The sequence below is a fragment of the Monomorium pharaonis genome, chromosome 8 (genome assembly GCF_013373865.1).
Source record: "Monomorium pharaonis isolate MP-MQ-018 chromosome 8, ASM1337386v2, whole genome shotgun sequence".
In the NCBI taxonomy this organism is placed as follows: domain Eukaryota; kingdom Metazoa; phylum Arthropoda; class Insecta; order Hymenoptera; family Formicidae; genus Monomorium; species Monomorium pharaonis.
Window position 1 is genome coordinate 7099266 of NC_050474.1, and position 27349 is coordinate 7126614.

At 33.2% G+C, this 27349-nt stretch overlaps 2 protein-coding genes and 1 long non-coding RNA gene across 5 annotated transcripts in view; 2 read left to right on the forward strand and 1 right to left on the reverse strand.

The window, feature by feature from the left end:
* The window catches only part of LOC105836196 (protein timeless homolog), a 115748-nt gene extending 99757 nt beyond the window's left edge, over positions 1–15991 (reverse strand). The window contains exons 1-14 of one of the 2 annotated variants that reach the window (XM_012680062.3): positions 15209–15991; positions 14962–15115; positions 13979–14159; positions 13777–13908; positions 12014–12109; positions 11690–11853; positions 8992–9109; positions 8578–8840; positions 7822–7954; positions 7592–7746; positions 6484–6614; positions 6229–6382; positions 6045–6125; positions 169–266 (exon numbers count right to left, since the gene is read on the reverse strand). In XM_012680062.3, the coding sequence (XP_012535516.2) occupies positions 169–266; positions 6045–6125; positions 6229–6382; positions 6484–6614; positions 7592–7746; positions 7822–7954; positions 8578–8840; positions 8992–9109; positions 11690–11853; positions 12014–12109; positions 13777–13908; positions 13979–14159; positions 14962–15115; positions 15209–15302 (1954 nt within the window). In that variant the 5' untranslated portion in view covers positions 15303–15991. Of the gene's footprint in view, positions 1–168; positions 267–6044; positions 6126–6228; positions 6383–6483; positions 6615–7591; positions 7955–8577; positions 8841–8991; positions 9110–11689; positions 11854–12013; positions 12110–13776; positions 13909–13978; positions 14160–14961; positions 15116–15208 lie in introns of both variants that reach the window. The other variant, XM_036290528.1, reaches the window with a different exon arrangement.
* Positions 306–6132, forward strand: LOC118646819. Its single transcript, XR_004964251.1, has 2 exons — positions 306–1195; positions 3087–6132. It is a non-coding gene; the product is annotated as an uncharacterized LOC118646819 (long non-coding RNA).
* A 4840-nt stretch (positions 15992–20831) lies between the features above and the next one.
* LOC118647024 lies at positions 20832–26967 on the forward strand. Of its 2 annotated transcripts, XM_036291116.1 has the most exons (8): positions 20832–21407; positions 21560–21738; positions 24074–24210; positions 24289–24421; positions 25246–25407; positions 25637–25753; positions 25839–26000; positions 26106–26967. In XM_036291116.1, the coding sequence occupies exons 1-8, from the start codon at positions 21239–21241 to the stop codon at positions 26391–26393; spliced, it is 1347 nt and encodes a 448-aa protein (XP_036147009.1). In that variant the 5' UTR covers positions 20832–21238; the 3' UTR covers positions 26394–26967. The 2 variants fall into 2 exon arrangements, with proteins under 2 accessions (XP_036147009.1, XP_036147008.1); XM_036291115.1 differs by lacking the exons at positions 24289–24421; positions 25246–25407; positions 25637–25753; positions 25839–26000; positions 26106–26967 and having other exon boundaries at positions 20840–21407; positions 21560–24169.
* The last annotated feature ends 382 nt before the right edge of the window (positions 26968–27349 follow it).

Genomic DNA, 27349 nt, shown 5'->3' on the forward strand with positions numbered 1-27349 from the left:
AAATCCATTTCGGACGAATGCTGGTAATTGTCGATACATAACGTTTCGTTTCCTATCCGGTTAATTCGCATTTTTACCGCGAATTTATTTAAATAATTTTAAGAACGGTACTGAGAAGCGCTTAATGTTCATTAACAACTGTATATATATAAAAATTAAGTTACTCACCTCCCAGATCTGCAAAAAAGATTTCGCGAAGAGCCAAAAATTCTTCCTCGGGAAGTATGTCCACTTTTCCGAAGCAATCATTCTCTGGCCAGATCTCTCTGTAACATAATTGCATAACGTCAATTTTTACTATCCATATGTAAAATGTATATTTTATATTATAATATTATTAACAATATTATATAATACTATTAATGACTATGACATAAGAGGAGCCTAGCAACAACTTAATAGCATGCTAAGGTTACACCATCACAAGTTTACTAGCTCTGATATATAACAATGTACCATTCTCGTATATATAACATATTATAAACTGCATAAACTTGATATTTCATAAGGCTGCAAAGTTCAATATATCATATACCAAACGTTATATAATATCTCTTTGTTGCAAACCGCACGAGATGAAAAATGTAATATTACATTCGAAAAGAACTGTTATAATGTCAAAAACATAAATTTTTAGAAAACTAAAGCTAAATTGCAATTTTTTTCAATTATGTTCGTAAAATCTGAATTTCTTGTAAAAAATTATTTCATGTTTTAACATTCCTCATAAATTGTGACATCATTGAGATCATTGAATCAAGTTTCCTAATCATATAAATAATATAGAGAATAATGAATTTATACGTCGTTAATAATATCGATGTGATTAAATAAAGCAAATTTATTATCTCAAGTTATACGACTAAGGAAGATTCAGTAAAGAGCAGTGCATCGACACGATGAGAAGTCCGAGTGGCAAACTCAATGAGTAGAAGGTTCCTTTGAGCACGAGAGCCTCACCACGATCTATACCAACATCGGACTCCTTGCGTCAAGTGCTCACACCCAACCCTCATTCTTCGTCGACCCACCTACCTACGCCACCGTTGATACTGACACACATGCATCTCCTTTACAAAGTATCTGTGTATCTTAGGGTTACAAAGCGGAAAGTGCCACCGCCACCGTCGGACGAAGAAATAAGGAAGAGAGGCAATGTACGAGAAAGACCATCGAGGACAAAAGTAGCAAAGAAGTAAGCTTTAATCTACATATTTAAATTTTGTCAAATTTATCGCCAAAATGTATTACGATATGCGTTCACGATTTAGAAAATCGTTCTTGCAAAATTTAGCAACTAAATAATTTGCAAAATTAAATCGTATACGATCTTACACATTTTTGAAAATTAATAATTTATCAAGATTTTTAATAATTTTATTTGTTATATAAAAATTTTTTTTACTTCATATAAACGTTCCAATATTCATTTCCAATCCCTCATAATTCATAAGCCCCTCAACACACGTTTAAAAAAATTACATCCAAGATAGATGAAAGCTGGCTTAGTTGTGTCTGAGACACCCTATATACTTTATGAGAATTAAAAAAAAAAAAAAAAAAAAAAAAAAACAGATGGTCGTGTGCGAACGTGACTAGGAAACAAAGGTAAAGTCACGTCTTCAAAAACGCCCTGAAGAAAGGTGTAGCTAATGGTAGAACACTTTTAACCTTACATTACATGACGGGATGGCTCTCAAACATTACTTCGTTCTTTTTTATGTTCACTAAAAACAATAGTTTTTTAAACACATAAAAAGATAAGCACTTTTAAAATATTCTCTTAAACTAAAAAATTTACATCCCAATGTAGCTTTAAAACTTAATTTTTACACAAAATTTTATTTTAATAATTAATAATTGCTTTCTTGCAATATATTTATAAAATTGAAAATTCTTAATATATTTAATTAATTATCTCGGTAAATTTGTGCCGTCTGCTGTAGACAATTAAACTTTAAGATTATTAACCTTACATGTACACTTTATTCTTTGCATTAGATTACCCTAATTATTACGCAATTCTAGTTTTAAATACATTAAATTTATAAAATGTTTTTATATATTTACAAAACTAAATATTTTAATATTTCCTACTTATCATTTTATACATTTTATACTTATACATTTTATGAAAATAATGTTTAATCCGTAAGCTATAAAAAAACTCCAGCTAAAAAAGATTACAACTATAAAAAAACTCTGATTTTATAAACAACTCAGCACAATATTCATTCACAATATTCAAATCGAAGGGAAACAAGAAAACGCCATGTACAAAAAGTGCAATAAAAATTATAATATTATGACGGACTTCTTTATCAATACTTTTGCAATGTAATCACAGCTTTCAGCCGTAAAAATAACAATAGCGATAAAAATCTTTTCTTCTTCCCTTCATTGTCACAGTACCGCGCGATTGATAATGAAAATCGTTCCTACTTTACTTCGTCCTAATAGCGCCGGAGTCGCATTAAAATCCAGAGAATTGGATTTGGTCACTTGACATGAAATCGCACTTAGTTGCAATTGTACTATATAAAAGCGAAGCGTATATATGGACGGTTCTAACGCGGATACGTATGCACACAGAACGTGTTTCGTTTTATGCGTATACATGCGGCACACATTTGTGCGTTCTACAATATGCGACTCGGATTGAAATCAAGCCCGGACACGAGCCATTCATGTTTACACGCGAATACAGATAATCCACATAGTATACGCTAGATAAGTCACCAGGCAGCTACCGTATATAAAACATTAAAAACTAGGTTAAAATCTGGGGCAAGATTCATTATAAAATGTCAAATGTTCAACCACGATTTTTCTCATTGTACACACACACACACACACAGTTTTATTAAACATATTAAATTAAACTAAGCTTGTGATAATTCTTTAATCCTTGATTCTCTGAAATTAAAGAAGTACCTTTCCTGTTATCGATTTGCATCATCACAGTTTAATTTATAAAAAGATATTCATTTTCAATATTGGTATTTTTAAAGCTACTATTTAGATAAGAAATCCAGACTTATCGTTTCATATGCTGGTCTCGATTCGCGCTGTATAGAGCGTTTCAGATTCGCAGGTCAAGAGAGTCTGCGGTCCACTTTCGAAAGCTTTCCGAAATTCTCTCCGTTGGAGATGAATCCAATAAGCCGAGACGTAAGGGAGAGAACGCAAAAGAAGAGGAAGGGTGCTGTCCCCGAAGCGGAAGAAGTGGCTCGTACGACGTTGCTGCTGGCTGCTAGCTGCTGGCTGCCTGAATAGAAATTCAGCAGCATACAATCCCCATTATCCCTCGATTTGAAGTTCCGCGACAATGGAATCTCTCAGACGCGCCGCGCCCGTCGTCGTCGTCGTCGTCGTCGTCGTCGTCGTCATCGTCGTCGTCGTCTCTCGACTCAGCGTTCCGACATACAAGCCGATACCGCTTTGCCAGACATGAAATAGATAATTTCGACACGTCCATTTTCATGCTTGGCAAAGACTCAAAGTGATGAATCAGCCTTCGGACTCGGATATTAAATTGTCACAGAAAGGCTCTTAAATATATTTACACTCTGTCATACTCGTAGCAATCTCTCTTTAAAGGTTGGAGATCTTCTTATCTGTTTTCTATTATTCCCCTCTAGTTGGACGCGAGGAAATAAAATTATTCTACAAATAAATTCCAACGTCCTTGAATAAAGTAGATTTTACTTCTACATATTAATCACAATGTCTCTTAAAATACATAGACGAGCAAATAAAAATTTCAAACTAGTGCTTTACAAAAAAAAAAAAAAAGAAAAAAAAATTATTATTGCGCTACGATTATTTAAAAACCGAAGTGGATAAAATCATAAATCAATTCTTTTTTTCGCCGTAATCATCTTACGCAATTCTTAAGTTAAAATCACTGCACCGGTAGGAAGGGTCGCAGACGGTGCAAATGGAAAATTAGAGGGCTAAAACCGGTAGCCAGACGACGGAGTATTTGCTAGGCAAACGAAACGCGATTACCAGAAGCACTACCCGTAACCGAGAAACGAAGACGTGTACGCGAAGAGAACACGGGGGTATTACACTGTTTGTCTTACGTGGGTACGTATTACCGTAAATGCCTTATTAACAATATTGTCTGCGCCTAGGCGTAGCCTATATACGCCGTAGTCAACAGTCTGCTACTTTTATCCCCTTGTGTGCGCAAGGTCGGGCACGGTCCTGCAGACTTCCATTGTGTACCGGACATAGTAAACATTACCCTCCCCCATAAAATGGACGGTAGAATATTACGTACAATCTCCCGGAGTAGTTCGCAGCGATGATACCGCGTAAAGAAAAATCGCGGAAGGGACTATAATTTCATAGCTTTATGATAGTGGAAGGCGGCGACGGTAAAACCGATTTTTATCCCCGCGGTTATATCACGGCACTCCAATCTGATAGAACTAATAAAGTTAAAGATTAATGATACAGCATCCCCGCATCTCTGGTGTCCTCCATTTGAAACTAGCGTCCTGATGTAACAGTGTTATTTTTAAATGTCATCCCGAGTTTGATAAGGTAGTTTCAGATTATGAAATCCCTGTGTGATAAACGTTTCTCTCTAATGGTATTTGCCGAATCATTCTGTATAAAGAAAACGACTTCGCGGTCCGTGTATGCGTCTGCATATAGTAAAGACGAAGATGTTTTGAGACGAGTCGCATAAAGAATCTATTTACATGTTTCGACGGAGTTTATCAGCAAGTATATCGAGTCCCGCGGAAAGCATCGAAGCGGCGATTAAACCTTAGAGCAAGAAGGGTTGGCGAGGTGGAACGCAGAAACAAGTTGACGGAGGGACATGACTCATAGGCACATTTAGAGCTGGAACACTTCAAAGAGTTGGTTGGGTACCGGTTCACCCCGGTGAACCGATGTATACCGACGCGTTACAAGAGCGCGGCAGATCCCTTTCAGATTTAATGTAATGTAAATATCTGCGGCAGTGCAAACGCTTGGCTTTTCACCAGTTAATTGGCCGTGTGACTGGTCGATGCACAAAGCCAAAAAAATCTCAAACAGCTCAATAAGCGTAATTAATATATTACAAGAATTACGACAGTCCAACAAAACTCGCGAGACGGTAATGAGTTTCTCATTGATCATTTCTTTACTGTCCTTATAAAAAATTAATTTTTTAAGTATGAAAATAATAAAAACAACATAAATTATGTCTCATAAATAAAAACACATACAGTATGAATAAAATAGAATCAATTATAACCATATGTGATAAAATATTGCATTAATATCATGTGGATTTGCATCATTATTTATACATTACTACCTATATATATATTACTTTCATTCATCTTACTTTGTGTGAACGCTTCAAAAGTTTAAAGGATCAAAAATTCATTAAGTTTACGCGAATAAATCCCGTGTTCTTACTAACCCTCTAACCCTAACGTAATAAACGCTTTTGTTTGACAAAACAAAGCCCGCACAACCCCCGTAATTAACTGACTTACCTCAAAATTGTCTTTGTTATTAAAAAATATTAAATTTCACCATGAAAATATAACGGAGTAAATGTATAAAAAGATAGAGGAAGACTTTCTATTAAATTAATGTTAATCTTTTGATATTATTTTTATTAAGTAAATTTTATATTATTTTTAATTCTAGTTTTCTATTAATTTTAATATAAAATAGCGTAAATTGAAAATTAAACGTGGCGAAAGCCGTTGTATATGAACAAAACAAAAACAATCTTTTACAAATCTATTTCCATGAAATTTATACATTAATCGCCTAACATATTAAGTTATAACAAGCGAGAAATTATACGTGAGTTTTTTTACAAGTAATTATCTCTCGCATGTCTCAGTTAAACAAAGCAACAGAAAAGTTAGAACCGCTCACTCATTGCATTGCACAACGGTTTAGGTGCAAAACTGATTCTCAAAATAAACAACAATGAACAACGTTACTATCGCTCCAGCACGAGTTTCATGGCAACGAGTTACTTTCCGTGAATCGCTTCTCAAAATAAACAAATCCCTTACCTTGCTGCACGTAGGAGACCAACTGCCTGTTCCAAGTTTCTCTGTCGCATTAATTTCTGAATCCTCTTCATGGCGTCCGCCCTACAAATCAAAAGAAAAAACCGTAAAACGTAGACGCGTACTTTCAATCATTTCAATAAACATCAATAATAACATAAATATTTATCACAATGCTAATACGTACTTTTGATCGTCGATAGGCGTATCTAAGGTTGCATCAAATGGCATGACTACAGGTATAACTGCATCGCGCATAACAGCAGACAATTCAGGACTAACAGTGTCCCAACGTTCTTCCAAAGTGGGAGCAGCTGCAGTAACGTTTTCCTGAGTAGGCTCTAGTTTAAAGAAAATCAAACAATTTTTTAAATATTAAATTTAATTTCATATTGTTTAAAATTTTTTTCAACAGTCAATACACACGCAAAACAGATCTTACTTTTTCCCTTCTTAGCCCTTTTTCGCCTCGATTTCTTTTGAACTACGAGAGCTCGTTGGCCTTTCTGACAGAAGTGTTCAAGCATTTTTAGAAATATGTGAACAGTCGTTATAAGATCCACTAAGTATTGCCTGAAAGATGATGTATTTATGTAACGACATTGTTTTAAGCTAACGGTAAACTTAAACCGCTTTCCTTCCTTCGTTGTGACAAGAAATTAATTCAATCCCGCTACTCGCGCATTAATTTGTCAATTTAGTTCCGGCAACGCGCGCTACCGCCATCAAAGCCAAAGTTTGACGGAACCGTCGTCCTGTTTTCGTCAGCGTCCCCGTAACGTCAAAGTAGCAGCAACGTGGCATTGCGGTACGTCGCGCCGCCCTTACATTTCCGTCGTTGAAATCCGCGCAAAACCCGTCAAACTCGTAGCAAGTTGAGCGCCCACCGCCTTTTCCCATTTCGCCGGCCGGAAGGTCGATAAAAGTTGTTTATTCCGCCGAGGAACCGTAGAAGGGAGAGGAAGAAAACCCGGGTGGGTGCGAGAGCTACCGAGACCAGCCCACCAGCCGCCGAAGAAGAGAAATAGTCGGAAAGGAACGGCATCGCAGGGAGCTGAAGTGGCTTCCTGGCTGGTCGAACCGATTGATCCGAAAGTGAATCAATCTGTCTGCGGTAGATAAAACTTTCGGTAAAGAGCCGTTCTCTCGCTCTCTCTCTTCTCTCTCCTTTTTACAACGCAAATTCATTCGATACAGACGTGAATTGTTCGGTAGGACGACGCGTCGCATAACTTTTCGCGGTACCTACTAAAAATTCGCAAGGGATTCGTGAGGAATTCGCAAAGGATTAGCAACATGTTCTGCCGAGTTAAAAAAGGAATGACTAACGAAGGAATAAAAGACGTTAAAATATCTAACAATAAGAAATAAAATTAATAAGATTTAATTTTTTTCTTTGACAAGTTTTTGTCTCATAATTTCTTTAAGTCTTTCCAAAATTTTTAAAGCCGCTTTCAATTTTTGACATATAAGTAAATTAAGATACAGCTAAAGTTACATAATTTATATCATACAGTGGCAATTACGGTAATGAAATTCTGTTGACTCACCGTGACATTTTAACCTCGTCGAAGCACAAAAGCTGAGAGAGTATAGTTTCACGATATTCCGGGACGTAAAAGATATTACTTTTAATTATCTTGCTGGATTCTCTAACACCATCGTCTCTATTCTTATCCATCATCATAAGAGTATTAAGAAGCTCCTGAAACGTGAGATATATTTTCCTTATCTTCTTGAAACATTTACACGCAATGCTGATTATCGTACAATTTCCTACCTGATATGCTTTTAACGCCAAATGCAATCTACGAGACCAAAGCGGTATCTTTTTTTTATCAACTATCATCATCTCGTAGTATTGTTCCATTTGTCTTTGCACTAGGTAAAACACTTCTGTGGATATAGTTTCGCTAAATAATAAAATAAAATAATGCATTTTAATTTGTGATTATTGACAGTACGAAATATTCAAATTTTATTGGTATAAAGTGTATAAAATAGAAATAAAATTTTTTTACTTATATATTGTATTTGTAAAAAAAATCGATATCACTCAAACAATTTGTCAATAAAATTTGATCTGACAGAAATGGAGAATCGTACAGGCCCGTAGCGTACGTAGCTAACGAATCGTAAACAGAATTCTAACTATTTAATAAACATTGTTTAAACGAGAAGTGTACAGTATCAGTTACCTAACTTCATAATCTAAAATAAAATTTTAATAAGTCTCCGATAAAAAAAATTGTTTATTTCGAAAAAATAATATCAATATAGATATTCCTGCGGAACATAAATGGCAATTTAATAATTTTCATATTCGGACCCGTCATAAAAATTACTCCATAACGTGAAATTAGACGGTTCAGGTCCTGTACGCGCGGACGCTAAAGAATTTTCTCTGCAGACAAGATCCAAAAGAAAGCGACGATGCGTAAAACGAGTTCGTAAACTGTCTCGCTTTCTGCCTCTTTAGTCGAGGTATGCGACAATGTAGACTACGCTATGAGAAAGTTGAAGCGTGAAGATTTACCTCACATATTTCACTTGAAACTTATAATGTCGATTGAACTCCATGAAGAAGCGCAGGGTCCACAGGTATACAGCCGTTTCCACTGCTTGACCGTGAGTATCATTGATAAAGCAAGACCTAGTGAATTTCATCACGGGATTATAAGCCCCGCTTAGAAATTCTACGCAAAACTCTTTTAGAAAGAGACGCACGCTGAGGGCAGATGTGCGTTCCTCTTTGAAATCTTGCAGGCTCATTTGATCTTTGCGTCGCCTCACTCTTTTCTGTTACAAAAGACACATGCCTTCATATTCGACGATTTCATTCATATAATTCATATAACTCATGGTCAGAACTATTTCAACATTATATCTTTTCAGTAAGAAGATGGGGAAAAAGCTAATTATAAATTAATAATTGATTCGTAAAATTTACCTTATTGTGACCAAACTCCAATGCTTCGATTTTTTGGTACGGTTTATGACATATCATTTGATTTTCTCCAGTAGCTTTCATATTCTGCACAACATAAGTACCACCGAATCGTGAATGTCTAATTAAACAAACAAAAATATAATGTCAGAGAATATTCGTAAAGCAAAATGTATTCTTGAATTTTTCAAGAGTGCATATGTAATGTAATTTAGAATACGATTTACAATATTGGAAGAACGATATGTGCATGTACGTTTCAACCAAAGATTGAATTTCTTGTTTAGTTTTCGCGTTTAGCATTCTCCCTTCACTTCCGTCTGTATGTATGAATTGAAAAACGAGAATAACATGATCCCTCGCTACTAAAAAGAGAACTGAACATTCAAATCCAATTTCAGCCATGAGTCCCGAAGATTCAATCAATGGAATAGAAGGCAGCTGTCAACGGCAGATAGTTTTCTAAATAACGAAGACACCCTATTCATTTTCTTCTACTTTCTTGTGCGAAAAACTCACTTCTATCAGCCTCTTAACAAAAAAATAAAATAAAAATAGCTAACTTTTTGTTTAAAATTACAAAAGATAAACGAAATCAATCGGGAAATAATTTTCCGTATGGCTATGTGCGGGATTGTTTCTGCAAAAAGGAAAGTATAGTCCGGAATGTCTCATGACATTTGAGTTAAAAAAAACAATTTGTTAATGTAAACAAATTATTGGAAAATAACTCTGAATTTTTCCAGATTTTTTGAAACTCTAGAACAGTAAAAATACTTGAACTAAATAGAAAAAACCAAGATTGCAGACAAAGGATTACTATGCGTTTAACATCCCCTAATACGAAAATATTACTTTTAAAGGGGGCAATTTTGAATAATAGATTTCTTATAATTCCTGTACAAAGCAGTAATGTCGAAACAATAAATGGAAATAAATAAAATAAAAATGATGCGGTGAGCACGTACACGGAGCAGCTATCCAATTTTGCCCCTATGTTTACTATTGCTATCAAAAAGAAATCTGTGTTCGTGACACAGCTAGGCGCTGCTTTATCGTTTTCCGATCAAATTATCTTTCCATCGATCGATCGAGAACACGCGGAAGGCGGAGGGATCTTTTCACCGCACATCCAGTCCCTTTCAACTCGTAAAAAGCCTTTCGCAAAGACGTGGATGCGCGCATCCACGGGCTTCTGGAACGCGCTCGTTACAAGAATACGGCTCGCTTCTCTCCAACAAGTGGATAAAAGCTTCTATTCATGCTTCGGGTGGTCCTACCTTAAAAACTAGGTCATATTCATTACGCATATCGCATCGCGAGCACCGTGATAACTCCCAAAGGCATCCGTCAAGTAGCAATCGGCGCCTTTTAGTCAATCACATTTTTTACAATTATGGGCTTTTAGGATCGTAACCGCTCTTTAAAGCGGTCTATCCGCATTAAATGCATTCTCCCGTATATCACAGTAAAAACGTATGGATAATACAACTAACGTAAAACTAAATTAAGCTTACAGATATCGCTATGATGTCCCATCATATCTAATAAGTCGACGAATTAAGCACGTATCTAAAGAGCGGTTTAATTCGAAAATCATTGATTTCAAAAAAATCTTCTAACTTTTAACACAGATTTCGTAAAAATGCTCTTTATTTTAAAATCTACTATTGCAAATATTGCAAGTATCGTATTGTATATTATACAGAAATATTGTTTTAAAAATCCACGGGAAAAATTTATAATAAATCTCTTCCACTCTTGATTTCTTAAAAATTTTCATATAACACAAATTTACATATGACTACATATAACACAAATTTACATATGAGTACATACACACACACACACGCGCGCGCGCGCGCGCGCGCGTGCAAGAAAAGAAATAATTATATCAATTTTAAATATGTAATTATATACAATTTTATATATAAGTGAAAATAATTACAGTTAACAAATAAGCCTTCTAGCAAGGGGCGCATTCAGCAGACAAAGCAAATCAGTGACAACTCAGTAATTATTTAATATGATTAGTTCTTGTCTTTAATTCTTCGCTGCATCTATATGAGGTAGAAACTAATCATAATAAAGAATCACTGAGCGCTCATTCATCTAGTCTGTTTGCTAAACACACCCAATAAATTACGCATGAATTAGAGACAGTACACGCGTGTACACCGTTATACTCTTTCTGTATAAATTTTTTATAATTATGCATGATATTTAACACAAAAAATCACATTCAATATACTCTATATTTACAGAATTATAATAAACATAAATTATGTATATATGTATATGTTTTATTTATTATTTATTTTATTTTGTGTATATAATATATAGGATATCTCGGAACTGATACATATGTAATTTTCTGTACTAGGTATCATACATAATTATCCAAAATTTACAGAAAAAATAAAACGTAAGTCTAAAAAAAGTAAGCCACATACGCGCGTACTTCTTTTGATTTATACGTAACTTATTGCTAACACTCATTCATTAACTATAAATATACAGTGTACATTGTTTTCATTTAAAAACTATTCGGACGTAATTTTAGTGGTAGAAAAAAATTAGCAGAAAGAATCGTAAAGTATATTTCGTGTACATGAATTCTCATTTAATTATTCTATATTATTTTACTAATAAATTAATAAATTTTTCTCTTATTAATAAATAATAATACATATAAATTCACCTTGATCCAGCATATCTTCTTATTTTGTCCATTTTTTCACGCAGTTCTTTTTGTCGCAAGGCTACAAGGTTAGCCTCATCATTTTCCCTTTCAGCGGTACTACGTTGTAACCCAGATGCAGCCAACAGGCTTGCATTTTGCTCACGTAACATTAAAGATATAATCTAGCCGAGAATGAAAATAATACCATTATTTAGAAATAACAAGTTGACAGGTAATAAATAATACGTTTTTAACAACAGTATTATTTTCACAAAAATATTTTAAACGTAAAATTATTAAAAAAACAAGAGATTAAATATAAAACTAGTCTGCTATATGTACCTCTAAAATTTGCATGTGATATTGTTGCTCTTTATTGTTACTGACAATAAACAATAAAATATCCACTATGCCTGACGCATGAAACGCAAATAACACCTATAAAAAATAATTCTACATGTTACTCAGAGCAATATTCAATATAACACATTTAAAATAAATAAAAAATTATTGTAAGGAAGAACAATCAAAAAATCAAAATGCTTCCATCTGTTTAAAAATATTATGGATCTGCGAAGTTGGAATGGGAGACATTCTATTAATATAAAAGATAATTAGAATAGGACTTTCCAAAGTTTTCGAATTCTTTATAAAAATTTAAAAAGTTCAACTTTTTAAAAGTTCATTTTTTATAGAAAAATAAATAAATAAATAAATAAAAATATGATAACTTTACGAAGTTAATATGACACTTTTCCTCTAAAGTACAAGAACGCAATAAATAATAGCACTTTTAACATCAACCAGTACAGTTAGAGTTCCACCATTATGTGATATTAAAAAATTTTAACAATTTCCTTTTCTAACTTTTAATACTAACCACGTCATGACACTCGAACAAAAAGGGTCATATGAGTATTTATTGCAGTTCTAGCGAGAATTTTCTGTAGTTTTTGTAGAGTTCTTTGCTTTGCAATTATTTTTAAAAAATTCTAGTAATTAAATATTTTTGAATAATTTAATACTGAAATCAGCACAATACTGGAGCAAAAGATGGCATGCTGAGTATTATCATAGTTCCAGCAACAGTTCTTAGTAGGTCTTGCAAAATTCTAGTCAGAATGTCATGTTGATTTCGGGAAGTAAAGAATTATTTAAAAATATTTAATCACTAAAATTTTTTTAAAAAATTGCAGGGCATAGAACTCTGCAAATTACTATTAAGAACTGTTACTAGAAATACGATAAACACTTAGCACATTTTTTATGTGAATGTCGTGCCAGCTTCACAGATCTTAAAAATATAGAATATTATTTAAAGCAAACCTAGTATTATTATATTAAAACTTTAAAAACCGAAACTGACTGCGTAATTTCTAAAAAATAAAAATTCAATTTAATTTAGAGTTTTATGACATCTTATAACAGATGCATTAGACAATTAATATATCATGAAATTACTTTTTAAAATACTTTCATATAAAAATAATATATGTTAATAACTGTTTACAGTTATTAACATATATTAAACAATACAGTTATTAACATATAGTAAACAATAATATATGTTATAATATAAGTTGGAGCAAAATTTTTTGCATATTCTTGCAAAATTCAACTCCATTTACTATGTAGTTTTTTCATATACAAACAAAAAGCCAATAGAAATATTCTTAGCAATTAAAAATGGGATTTAATTAAAGAAAAAAAAGAACTATAACAGAAAATTTGGCAACACTGTTAAAAAATAATTTAAATAATTGTTACAAATATTAAATAAAAAATAAACTGTAGCAAGTTTCTAGGTGTAAATAAGCATTAAAATATATGATGGTAAAACATTAAAACGTTGCAAATTAGCTAATTACATAATCCAATATTTTTAACGATAGAATTAAGAATATGCATAAGCAGTATGCAAAATCTTATTAACGCTCATAAAAAATTCATTAATTTAATTTTACACATTTAAAACCAATAGTGAGTCTCATCAAATACAAATACATGTTAAAATTTCAACAATTGTCATGTTCTCAATAATATAAAATACTTTTTGCTAAGATCTGTATCCATCATATCTCTGTAACTTTTACATAGTAATTTACCTCGTCATGAACAGTAGCATCATCATCAGCTCGTTTATCATTGTCATTAGGTGGTACTTGCAGTACATTTCTAATAAAAACAAGTATTCTTTCAATTGTTAACTCATTTTCTTCATCTCTTTCCGTACTATCCTATAAAATAGAAGTTGTCTTACAATAGACAAGGCATCTGCCACAGATAAAGAATTTTTTTCCCACTTACAATATTAAGTAGATTCCCCAAACGACCAGCTACTATTAACCAGACATTCTCGTCGGTTAATGCTGCCTTGTATTCTTGTAAATATGAAACAATTTGTTGATACAAACTATAAGTTGTTTTCTCAGTTGGTATCTGTTCATTATAAATCACAAATGCGGAGCTTGTCAAATTAATAAGTAATCTGTATAATAAAAATTGATAAATAATAAATGTAATTTTCTTTACCTCAAGCAAGTTATAATAGTCTATAAAATAACTGTCCTAATTACTGTCACTTTAAGCACAACCTGACAATTGACATGTTCCTTTTGTAGTTTCTTAAATATATAATAAATATTCTGTATCATTATTTCAGTAAAATTGTTAATATACACAAAATCAAAACAAGCTGAAAACTAACCAATCATTTTAAATATATATATATATATATATATATATATATATATATATATATAATAAAAGAAACAAAAATATAAGACATGTTCTTTTTAGTTTCACAAGTTAACGTCTTTCTTTCCTCTCCTTTACTGCTAATTACTGCTGCATGTAATCTAAATATTATCTTGCTATTGCCGTTACACATTTATGTATGTTTAAAAACATTTTTAATATGTAACATTCTTATACTTTTTAATAAAAAAAAAATAAAACTATATAGTAGTGAATCTATAGTGTATCAGTAGTATTATCAATCAATATTAAATATTGCCATCCTCTTCCTCCAATTACTGTCGCAAATACTTATGTTATATAAGTCCTACTTCCTAAGTAATACTTTCTTATTTATTGCTTGTATTCAATTGCTACACATTTATTTCATGATAATCTCTTAGTTTAACTTAAAAACATTAATACTTAACGCTCTCTATTAATTATACTATTAATTCTAATATTACAATTGACGAAAGTAACAGTAATTGGTACACTGACAATAATTGGGATAGTTACCTTATATTTAATTCTATTTGTACACTAATACATACCGCAGTAAGACATCCCAAAGTTCAATATTTTTAACATGATGTATAAGAATCTTTACGAGGTCTGTCTGAAGTAACTTTGTTTGTCCAAGAAAACGTCTTATAGTGTGTGTATCGTCATCTCTCTTAAGATATCTAATAAGATCCTTTATGACATCTGTCAAGAATTTACATTTAATTGTACATAAAATATTATTCTATCTCACTCACAAACATGTTATTTCAAAATCAAATCAAGGCAAATCTCTACCTAAGCAATTTTTATCTAAGTGATAAGTAGTTCCATCAAAATATCCAATCGCAGCGCAAGTGGCAGTGAGTTCAGCAGAAAGATAATCTGCCATTCTTGCTTAAGTAATTTGCAATGTATGTAATGAAATTTTCAATGTATGTATTTATCCTTTGGACTATAGATAATTTCTACATGCACAGTATTTTTATATGCTGCAATAATTAATAGCAATACACATTAACTTTGTTTTTAACTTTATTAACCTGCTGTTGAAAATAACAAAGTCCAGTAAAAATCTGGAGATAAAAAGTTTGTTTAAATTTACATTCTCGACAATTTGTCTCACAGAATAAGAAAGTAAATAATTGAAAAATTACTCCGTCACTATTCTGTTTTCGAACTTAAAAACTTCTCGACAATCGTCGAAAAAACGTCGATGACAACCGAGTTTGTTTTTCCAAAATTAACGAGACGATTTCCATTTCGTCAACGCCAACATGTAAGAACGATAAGTCCGTCGTGGTGCAAATGTTCCACACCGGCGACCGGTTGCCTGTATGCCTGTATCATTTCACGATGTAGGTTATGTCACGCCGCGAGCTAAATACGCATGCATAAAATAAGCACTCCGCACTTCTCGCAACGAGACACACACTCGCTCGAGACACCGGCACGAGAAACACGTCACGAAAGGCGTTAAGCTATCACTGACTTTTCGTGCTTCTACGAGGAAACCGAAACAATCGCACGCGCGCATACCGTCAAAACGCAACAGGTGACAAAAGCGCGCGAATCAAGCGGACCACGCTCGGTCACGTGACGGTCGGTCGGCTGCGTTCGGCATCCTTCGCGTGAATTCAGTGACCGATCGCGGATCGTGGAGGTTTGCAGTCGAAAACGGCGAAGCATTTAGGTAATTATCGTTTAATATTAATATATTTAATATGTCATCGTTTTTGAAGGTTAAAACAAGGCAGGCGTACACGATTGCAACGAGGAAGGAGAAGTGCGAACCACATAACCACCCGTAAGGCTACGATTACAGTGGATGCGTGTTCTGATGAACTTTTTGATTCTGACGAATTCGTTTGGATTGTTTGTCAGAATTAGATGGTATGGTAAATGTATGTTTTCACGAACTGTAGGCTTGTTGTAACTTTAAAGTTCGGAGTTTTAAGAGCTCAATGTCGCAACCGCACAAAGGGGATGACGTTAATGATAAGTACTTTTTGGAAAGTTTACTTTGTTAAGAACTTAATACTTAAAAAGAGAAGATTATTAGGAAAACTAAAATAATAGGAGATGGCTAATGAGCTGAACTAGTTACCACATTGTTAAATTTGTAGAGTGTCGAATTTTACCCAATTTAAGTTAGTTTTAATTATTTTTAGAAGTCGCTGTTGCTCCTATGTCATTAATTTAACTGATATGGAGATAAACAATTTAACTAAAAAAATGTTAAATTTGATGAATAGTTTGGGATTAAAGAGAAACAAACACTTGTTAACGTCATCATTATCAATTTAATATTGAGATATTATTGATATTATTGGTTAATCTTATAGCTATGTTTTAAAGACTGAAAAATCTGTTCAGTGCATTAATCAATAAAAGATAAAATTATACAAGTATGAGCACCAAAAACTATATATCGAGTATATGGGATATTTTCTATTAGGTAGTTGTTTTTATATATGTCCATATTTTCTTATTTTCTTAAATTGATTCAAATTGATTTTATTATTTACTAGATGTATATACAAAATGTAAATATGAACACTGCTTATTATGAAACTAGCAATTCAACACAGAAATTGGTTGATTAGACGAGATTGTTCTTTTAAGTACATATTTTATGTTAAAATAATTAATTTTGACATATGAAAATTAAAAATAAAATTTTATTATATTCAAAGAATTGATTCTAATTAAAATCGACTTAATTGTTTAATATAATTTATATTATACGTTAAATTTATATGTTTCAATATCAGTAATTATAAATAATATTTAATAATATCTCACAAACATTTTGATTCTAAGTAGTGTCGATTTTAATCTTAAAAATTTTATTTATGTGTGAAAAAAATAAATATGTGAATAAAGTGCTTGTTCAGAAAAAAAAGGAAAACTGCTATAATTTGGGTTATAAGTTTTTTCTTGTATACTATACATTTTTATTTTTACACATTAAACTGATCAGTTTTCAATATCTATTTCAGGAAGTACGAATTCGGACAAAGAAACAAAACTCATTTGAGCGACTTGTTTATGTGACATCTGAAGAACAGTACACATGCAATATAACTACTCTTGGTAGAAACGCTCTTGTTTATTTGTTCAGACGTATTCAGTCAAAATAAAAATTTGTCAGAACCCATCCACTGTAACCGTCAGAACACATCCACTGTTATACAACAGAAAATATTTTGTATTATGTTAAAATCGATTCTTGTTAAAAGTTATGTGTTGAGTTTCACATTCAATCGTTAATTTAATATAATGGGATCATATTATTTAAATTTTGTGTTAAATTTAATATTTTTTTAAATTTAAAATTTAAAATATTTGTTAAAATGCACGTTGGTAAATAAATAATAAAAATAATATAGTTTTGAAATGTAAAAACAATACAAATAGTTATTATATTTGACCTAGGTCAAATTTAATAACTACCCTGTGTTTTTACTCACGTACTGGCGAAGAAAAGATTATATTTGAAACGTAAACTTTAAGTCTGAATAAATAACATATGTGTATATGCGTCAACATATTACTAATTTTATTAAAGAAATATCTTTTGACGTTTTGTTTCTAGTTGTATCAAATTAAAGTATTACATTTTTGTGTCAATTCTTTATAAAACACTTATGTTATTTTCTAATATATTTATTTCATGTTAAATTAACACAAAAATTAGAGTGGAAGACGTGCGATGTACGTTAAATTTAACACAAATCTTCCAACTATGTAACACAAATTTTCCAACCGTGTAGACTAAGGCGCCGCGGTGATAGTTTGTTCAATATCAGCAAGTGGCGCGTCTGATCTAACAATTACCTTGCCGAATACTTCAGAACGCTGGAGCTAATAATTATCTCGTTCAGCGTTCGCGGCACGAGGCGCGTTTGACGGTAGATTAAACGATTTTGGAATATCGAGATGCTTCTTGTGCACCGAGAAAATTATATTTTTGACCTTTCGATTTGGATCGCGGTTACGATGTCGGAATCAAAAGCAGCATAGCTCGAATTTCCAAAAGATCATTTCTCCGGCGAGACGACCGGCGGGCTCGGTGCTGTTCTCGCCGGCGAAACAAAACGAAAAGAAATAACGCCCGCTATCACGTTTGTGTTTAGGATTTTTCGATTACGCCCCGTCCGCGCTTGGCGAGGGACGCAGAGGGACGTCCATTATGTCGTCGTAATACGAAGCAGCGCTTTCGGCGAGCAATCTGCTGATAGACGTCGCCCGCAAAGAAGGAAAATAAAGCCATAAATCCAATTTCGTCGCGCGGCAGGGACGAGAAAGGACGCCATGGAACGGATGGATGAACGAACGAGCGGGCGGACAGGCGAGGTCGCGGGTAAGTACAAGAGATACAAGAGCTCATGTGTAATACAGAAATCGCACGACACATACGACGACACGGGTCGGAAAATGACGGGGGGGGAGGGGAGGGGAGAAGGGGGAAAAGGCGACGGACACCCGAGGTGCTGACGCGTTTGATGCCGTCGTCGCGGCCGCACGAACATTCGACGGCTAATCGATATCATCGAAGGTATCCGGGTCATCGGGTTATCGGCCAGTCGTCCGCACCTGTCCGCTTATTTCGTCAGCGTGTCAATGTTCTATGACAGGCACGCTCTATACATTTTGCGCTTTGTGACGCCCGGCGCCGCGGCGGTTTTTGCGCCCGGGACTCCCGGAAAATTACCCGTGAGCGCAGCCGGGCCGCTGCTCTTTTTTTCGAATCGATTCGCGCGCCTGCACGCAACGCGATCATTTTTCTCTTATTCTCCCTCCCCTCCCTTCTTCCGCAGTGCGATCAAAGAGAAAAGACGATATATATATATATATATATATATATATATATATATATATATATATATATAAAGATATTTAATTCACGCGTAATACCTAAAAACTCCTCTACATTATATAGCAAGCAGTAAATGCTATTTGCAGCCTATGAGTATCAAGTTTTCATATAGAACTCAACGCTTATTGGTTCCCATAAGCCACAAGCCGCCAGTTGCGACTTGCGAGAACCAATAAGCGTCGAGTTTCATACGAAAACTTGATACTCATTGGCTGTCGCAAATTGCAACTGGCGACTTGTGATTAATGTGCGGAACGGGCTTACATCTGAGATCTTGACACGTGAAATTTTGTCCGACGATGCGTGTGATCGCGTTTCGATCTGTCCGTCTCGCGAGAGCAAACCAAAAAAAAAAAAAAAAAAAAAAAACGCGTGACGCGCGATCGTTTCCTTTGAACATGGCTGCTTGTACTCGCGATTTGCGTTGCGGGAGCACGAGATTGTTCATATATTTGTAAAACCCCGCGGTCGTTACATTATTATATTAATTAAACCGAGAGTTAAATTGGTATTGGGATCCATTATTAATTATCTGTACTTTCTCTCTTTCTGTCTCCCTCCTCCCTTTTCGGAAGCTGGGACAGTTCCCAAAAATTAGCAAAATACAAGAGAGAGTTGGAATGGCAAGAGTATAAATATAATGTGGTGATTACGGAAAGTAATCACCGCTCCCTTTGACGTCGGGGAATACAATCGGGAAATAACGGTTTGACATGTTTTGCGGTTCGCCGTTCGTTTAAACAGGACGTTTGATCGCAGCTCCATACGATTTTTGATGCAGTTATAATCAATGTCCGATAAATGCAAAAATTTCGAGTCAGACATATTTATCGCGGAAATTACGTCCGCGCCGGCAGCGCGGACAAACCGCTTTTATGCGTCACGTTAATGAGCAATAACAACGATAGTGGTCGTGGTGATGGTTTGTGAATGAAATGCAAAATCGAGCCATTTATTGTTTGTCCTGAGCATTGTTTCAATGGTAAACGCAATTGCTATTTTATCCGTACTAGCGAATGATTTCACATTAGAGAAAACAACGGTGGCCGGCTTATAGATCATTCTGACTATACGATCTCTGAATTCACTGTACGTTGAAATAATGTTCGATGAAAAAATTTTAAAGAATAATGTATACCAAGAATTAAAATATATTCCTGAAAAAAAAAAATTGGATATAAAATGACTAATAAAAATTCAAGTGATATTTTGTCGATATTGTTTATGGTAAATTCATTATTCAGTTATTATTCAGGCATTATTCCGAAGGGAGTAAAAAATGTGTGGACAATGTTAACAATGGGGAAATAATCAATTTGAGACTAGATTTAATTAAAACTCCTTCTTTTGTAATAATTGTTTACGTATAATAACATACCGGGGTCATAAATTTCCCTTTTACGAATATTTTCAGAAAATTATACTCGATTTTTCATGGAGAATGTATATAACGTGAAAATATTATAAAGGGATGGCTTTTTCACGGGCGCCGCCACGCGTACCGATAATAATTCGTTGCGTGTTAGCAATTGTAAAATTGTTTGCGATTTATACTACACTGCAAAACATATCCTCTTTATATATAAAGGACATGTATATTTTGTAACGGAATATACCATATTAGAACGGATTTTTTACGTGTCCATTTTATTTAAGCGTGACTGGCGCAATTCTTAATGTGACATGTTATTTATATAGATCAATATCCTTTATATAAATAGGACTGGAAATAATCATTATAAAACAGACGTTAAACCGGACATTATAAAGGATGTGGTCCGCCATATATATTAAAGCGGACGAAATAAACAAAACGCAACGCAATATGGCGCGAGCGGTAGCGATAGCCGTATCGTTCACTCACAACAGTGTTAACTTGTTACTCTAACGGCCGTCCTCTTCCCAATTATAATAAATATTTTTATTACTAATTGTTGGTGTTAATAATGGGTGTCGATCGACGCGGTAACCATCGCGGTAAATGTACGGCGTGTGATTGCGACGAATTTGAGTTGCCTCAGGCGGATGATAACACAAATGTGTGCTCTTTTTGCGGGCATTATTCGCCTTTACATGAGCGTGTGGAAATAATTAAAGAAGCTCATACGCACGAAAGTAAGTTTTGTTACAAATAAATTATTTGATAATTTATTATTATTATTATTATAGATTATATTACGTTACGTGCATGTTATACTTTTTTTCTCTCAGTGTATACTTTATTATATTGTGAAGGGAAATTAATAAAATCTACTGGTTCATTGCAGTTACAATGCCTACAATAGTGGCAATAGAAAATTTGACTGACTCAGTACGCAATGAAGTGATCGAAGTAATGGAAGTAATCAATCCCAATGAAGATCCAGACTCTCAACAAACTCTGCAATCTGCCAACAATGTAGAGCAACAGGATAATGATATAATTGTAGCTGAGGAAAATAATTGGGTAATAATGGGTTACGAGTGTTTGCTTTGTGGATTAATTTGCAATAAAAAAACACGTTTAATACATCACGTAAATGTAACGCATACAAACAGATCAAAACACACAGTAATTTGTCATTGTCGTAAATGCAATTTTTATTTTTCAATATTAACAGAATTTAAGACTCATAAATGTGTTGCCCCGAGGTTTGCATGTGATTTGCCAGTTGTAGAATTACAACAAAATGAAACTAATGTCAATACTGATGTAATAGTAGAAAAACATGAAAAAGAATTGAATCTTGCCGATAAAATTTTAGATTTCTGTGTACTCCTGGAAGCAAAACATAAAGTTCCTAAAATAGCAATAAACGTAATGACAAATTTTCTTGGCTGCATTGGTCATGAAAACGATGTTTCTCAGTCAGTCTCAGATAGATTACGTAAACGTCAATTGATAAAAAATGGTGTGTATCTTGTTCCTCAACAAGTAGATCTTCCTGATGGCAGTAGTGGATATGTAGTGTCAATTATTGATATAATTCAGAATTTAGCAAAATTTAATGAAATTTTATCCTTCTTCAAAAATAATGCCCCATTGTCAGATCATCACATAACTGATATAATGCAGGGTCAAAGATTCAGGAATCATCCTGGACAGATTGCACACGAAAAAAACAACATTGCTTTGTTATTATACAATGATGATATTGAATTATGTAATCCAATTGGCATGCACAGAGGTACTAACAAAATATGTTTATTTTACGTGACAATTCTGAACATACCTGTCCAATTACGATCACGTTTAGCAGCTACATTTTGCATTGCTGTATGTAAAAGTAAATCATTGAAATCTTTTAAGACACATGAGATTCTTCTTAATAATTTCATTAACGATTTAAAGATGCTTGCTTCTACAGGAATTATAATTTCTTCTGATCCACAAGGAGAAAAATTTTATGGCTATTTATTTGCATATCATGCTGATGCACTAGCAGCACATCAATTATGTGGTTTTAAGGAATGTTTTTCTCCTCGCGTTAAGCAACAATGTAGAATCTGTACTGCGTCATTTACATTATTTCCTAAAATGTCATATCATTCTCAATGTCCTTTGCGAGATGAAATACAACATTATCGAACTGTCGATGAAATGAAAAAAATGATGAAGGAAAATAAGGCATTGTATTCCAAAAAGTCTCAAAAGAATGGAATTAAGCGAGATACCATATTTCGGCACATTCCTTTCTTCAATATATTCAAAGATGTTCTGTATGATCCTATGCACGTATTATTGGAGGGTATTGTTCCAAAAGAATTAAGCTTGTTCCTGAAAACTATTGTTTTGCAACGTTTAATTACTCGTGATCGCCTGAATACTCTGATTAGCAAATTTAAATTTCACAAAAGCATTCCAAGTGGTGAAAGGCCTCGCATTATTCCTCCAGATTTTTCTATATCGGGAACCAGTAAAGCAAACTTCACACTAATGTATCATTTGCCGATTCTTCTGCATCATGATATTCCTACTGATAATCAGCACTGGCAGTGTTTTCTTTTGCTTGTCGGACTTGTTAAATTGATATGGTCACCTGCATTGACAGTTGAATCTTTAACTGCAATAGAGGCTTTAGTTCATGAACACCAAAATTTGTATGTGAAATTATATCCAGGTAATTTCTTTCCCAAGTTGCACATGTTAGTTCACTTAGCTGCACAGATGCACACTCATGGGCCAGGTAGATTCCAATCATGTATACGTGCTGAAAGCAAACATTTTGTTGTCAAGCAAAAGCGTTTTTTTTCCTACAAAAATATTTGCTATTCTGTGATGGATCATTTTCAAATAGAATGTGCTTATCAAATGTTTCATAGTAATGGCTCTGTTAAACATTCTTTTTTATCTCCATCAGCGGACATAAAAGTTAAAAATGCTATTATAAAAGAGCATGAAAGTACTATCTTTGAAATGTTACCTGATTCTGATAATGTCTCTGATGCAATCGAATTGTCATACTTAAAATATCATGGTGTACAATACAAGAACAATGTCATTTTGATAGTTGGAGAGATTGATGATCATCCTTTGTTCGGTAGAGTTTGTCGCATATTTCTCTTTGAAAATGTGTTCTATGTGCTTGTGGAAACTCTTCTTACAACATACCAACAAAACACATGCAGTTATGTTGTATCTTGTAAAAATGAACTTAAAATGTACAGCATTTGCAAACTCGAGTATCCATGGACTGTCCCAGAATATGTTATAAATGGCAAGATTCACATTCTTTTGCCTTCGGGGTGGTTTACTGGTCTTGTAAATTAATTCCATTATTTTATTATTTTAAATATTGCAGCTTGATAATAATAAAACCCAGTTATTACCTAGCTTTAGTTCATATGTAATGCCTTTTTTGGAAGGGCAAGCTATGAGTCCCAAAAAAAAAAAAAAATTATGCTCTCAGTTAAAAGACGAAATAATAGACCATTTGGAGTAAGTATATACATTTGATGTCTTTATTTATTTATAGTAAAACAAAAATATAAAGTCTTGTGTACCTTATTTAATCAGCAGGCACAACTTGATTCCTCACAACATAAATCATATGAAAAAACGTTGGCAATATCGTGATCTAGGAGAAGCTCTTGTAACAAACTTTCCTTCAATCCATATAGAACAGTCACCCAAATTTAAAACTAAATGTGTAAGTAGATACAGTAGATTTTTAAATCGATGTATTTATATAACAATTTTCAACTTTGTTATGATCTTTGAAGTCTGAACTGCTAGTTGTCTAAGAATGGTATTCAGAGTCGAGTCTTATTTAAAGATCGTCTCAAGCCATATCTTAAGAGGCTAATACGGCTCTGTGATTGGCTGATGGCATCTTAAGACAGTACTTAAGATGATGTTAAATATAAGATCCGACTATGAATACCAGTCTAGGTTATTGTGTAATGGAGATGAAACGCGCTCCCAATGTTAAAGTGGCAGAAATTGGAAACATTAAACAAAATCTCGATGGTAAAAGATGAAGAAAGAGAGAGACGGACTGAGTCATTCTGTTTTATCAACTTTTTGCAAATTATCGAATATGCATTTAAAAAATTGACGCAAATAAAGGCTGAATTAGTTTTATAAATATATATATTTATGCAGGTAATTCTGCTAATATATCTCCATAATAAAATTAGAATTAATGCAATTAAGCGATTTTGTTTTTTAAAATTAATTTATAATTTTATTATGGGAATATATTAGCAGGATTACTTGCATAAATATGTATGTCTATGAAATTAATTCAACTTTTATTTGCGTTAATTTTTTTAATGCATATTCGGTAATTTGCAGTTTATAAAATAGTGACGAATGACTCAATCTGTCTCTCTCTTTCCTCATCTTTTACCATCGGGCTTCTGTTACTTTAACATTAGGGGTGCGTTTCATCTCCATTACACAAAAACTCTTTGCTTGGATATGCAATTAGCAGTCCAGACTTCTATAGTCAAAAGTTATGATGTGAAACAGGGACATTTCGTACATCAAATTGCTGATATTAGACGTCACAGAAACAACCGTCGAGAATGTATGCAGCAGATGCATAATCCTTTGCAGTTGCAAAAAAAAACAAACAAAAAGGGTAAACTTATACAAGTAATAACTCCAGAAGAGGCTTACAAGAAACTTCAGGTAACATGCATTCTAAGAATCTCGTAATATTAAAATGTGCAAGAGAGAGAATCGAACAATACTTAAAATGAAAGTTAAGATGGTTTAATGAGATGATAAGATATAGGCTCATTCTAATTTTCTTGCCTTACAAATTCAATATTAAATTAATATAACTCAACATATTAAAAAACAATTTTTTGCATTCTTATGTAAAATTACATTTATTTGTTTTATTGTCCCTTTTTAGGATTCAGCAGAAGATGAATTGTCGACAACCACAATTGTTGAATTACTTCAGCAATCATTTCAAGTTCGACCTCACGTTGGAAATGTGTGGCCTTACTATCTTTCACGAAAAGAATGTGTAAGTATATATACTTAAAAAAAATACTATGAATACTAGAAAAATACTAAAATTGTATGCATACAAATTGTGGTATATATTATAGTTTGTCCAAGAAGCTGAATTAAGGATGAAAACATCTATTGAAAGTGTTATTAATACTATAAACACAATGTATAAAAAGACAGCGGAGAAAGGAATTAACAACATTCTGCAGCTACAAAAATTTGTAACTTTACGAGGGACAAAAGACTTTTTTCTTGAACAGGTAAAATCTTGTATAATAAATTATTAAAATCGTTTTTCTTTTATTTTATTATATATGCTTAATAGATGTCTGTAATTCTTTGTATGTTTTGTATAATTTATGCAGAAAGTTCCAACGTTTGATGATCTACTATTACCTTCTCCTGGACCAAAAGTTTTTTACAATGATGCTACTGCCTGGCTTGTGATCAGTGAGATTGATCAACTAAAAATTGATGTTACATCTGCGGAAGAAGCAGCCGCTTTAGGATTTGCCATTTACTTTATGAAGGATCTGACTTATCCATCATCTTTTAGCCAATTGCTTGGTTTAATTGATGCTTTGTGCCTCGGTAACAACAACGAATTTTTATGCAAGCGAGCTAAAGAAATTTTGTCTCATTGTACTTTGTAAAAATGTTAAGAATTTCTTTTATTATTATTTACATTTTTATCTTTGTTTGGGATTTTGTACTTGTTCCTTCTTTTTTCTCTTATATATATTATATATCAAACAAACTAATATAATACATTTATTATGGATAAAGGTTTTATTTTTTTGTATACAAACTATATAGTTTGTTCATTCATATTTTCTGGTCACATATATATATAATGTTTTATATATATATATATATAAGTATATATATATATGTATATATGTATATATTTTATAAGTATATATGTAATAATGTATAATGTATATTTGAATGTAATAAAATATTGTCTTCCAGATGATATGTTCTTTTCTGTATCCGGAAAAGAATACTAAATTTCCGTTCTATTTATAAAGGACATTAGTCCGTTCTATTTATAAAGGACACTAGTCCGTTTTATTTATAAAGGACATTATTATAGACAATGTCCTACGTATATAATTCCGTTTTAATTTCACGCTTATTTAAAGTGGAAAAAAAGTCACTTTTTTCCGTTATAGTTTCGCGGAATTTAGAGTGGATATGTTTTGCAGTGTACTGCCTGTATTACAAAACATGGTACAGCTATAGCAATGATTAAATAAATTTGTAAAATAAATTATATTTTCTGCAATCGGCGCATTCGGACAATACGTATCCGGAATATACACGTATTGCCACGACGAGACAAAATATTCCATTCAATAGTTAGAATTTCATATGTTTCCGCGATATATATTTTTTGATTTAATAAAGGATATTTTAATTCGGATATATTGTTTTTCAAACAGGACTAGTCTTTTTTTTGACGCGGATAGAAGTAGTGCAATTTTTCAATCTTTCTAAAGCGAAACGCGAGATGTGAAATGAAATATACGTGCAATTTTCTCCAGGATGGAAGAATATTTCAGCGTGCGTGCCTCACGGTTAACTCTATACACGACGTACAGAACGG

What these genes read in the sequence shown, in the direction of transcription:
- LOC118647024 (XM_036291115.1), top strand. Translation starts at nt 21,239, where the DNA reads ATGGGTGTCGATCGACGCGGTAACCATCGCGGTAAATGTACGGCGTGT. An exon ending in AGAAGCTCATACGCACGAAA is followed by an intron (nt 21,408 to 21,559) that starts GTAAGTTTTGTT and finishes GGTTCATTGCAG; the next exon opens with TTACAATGCCTACAATAGTG.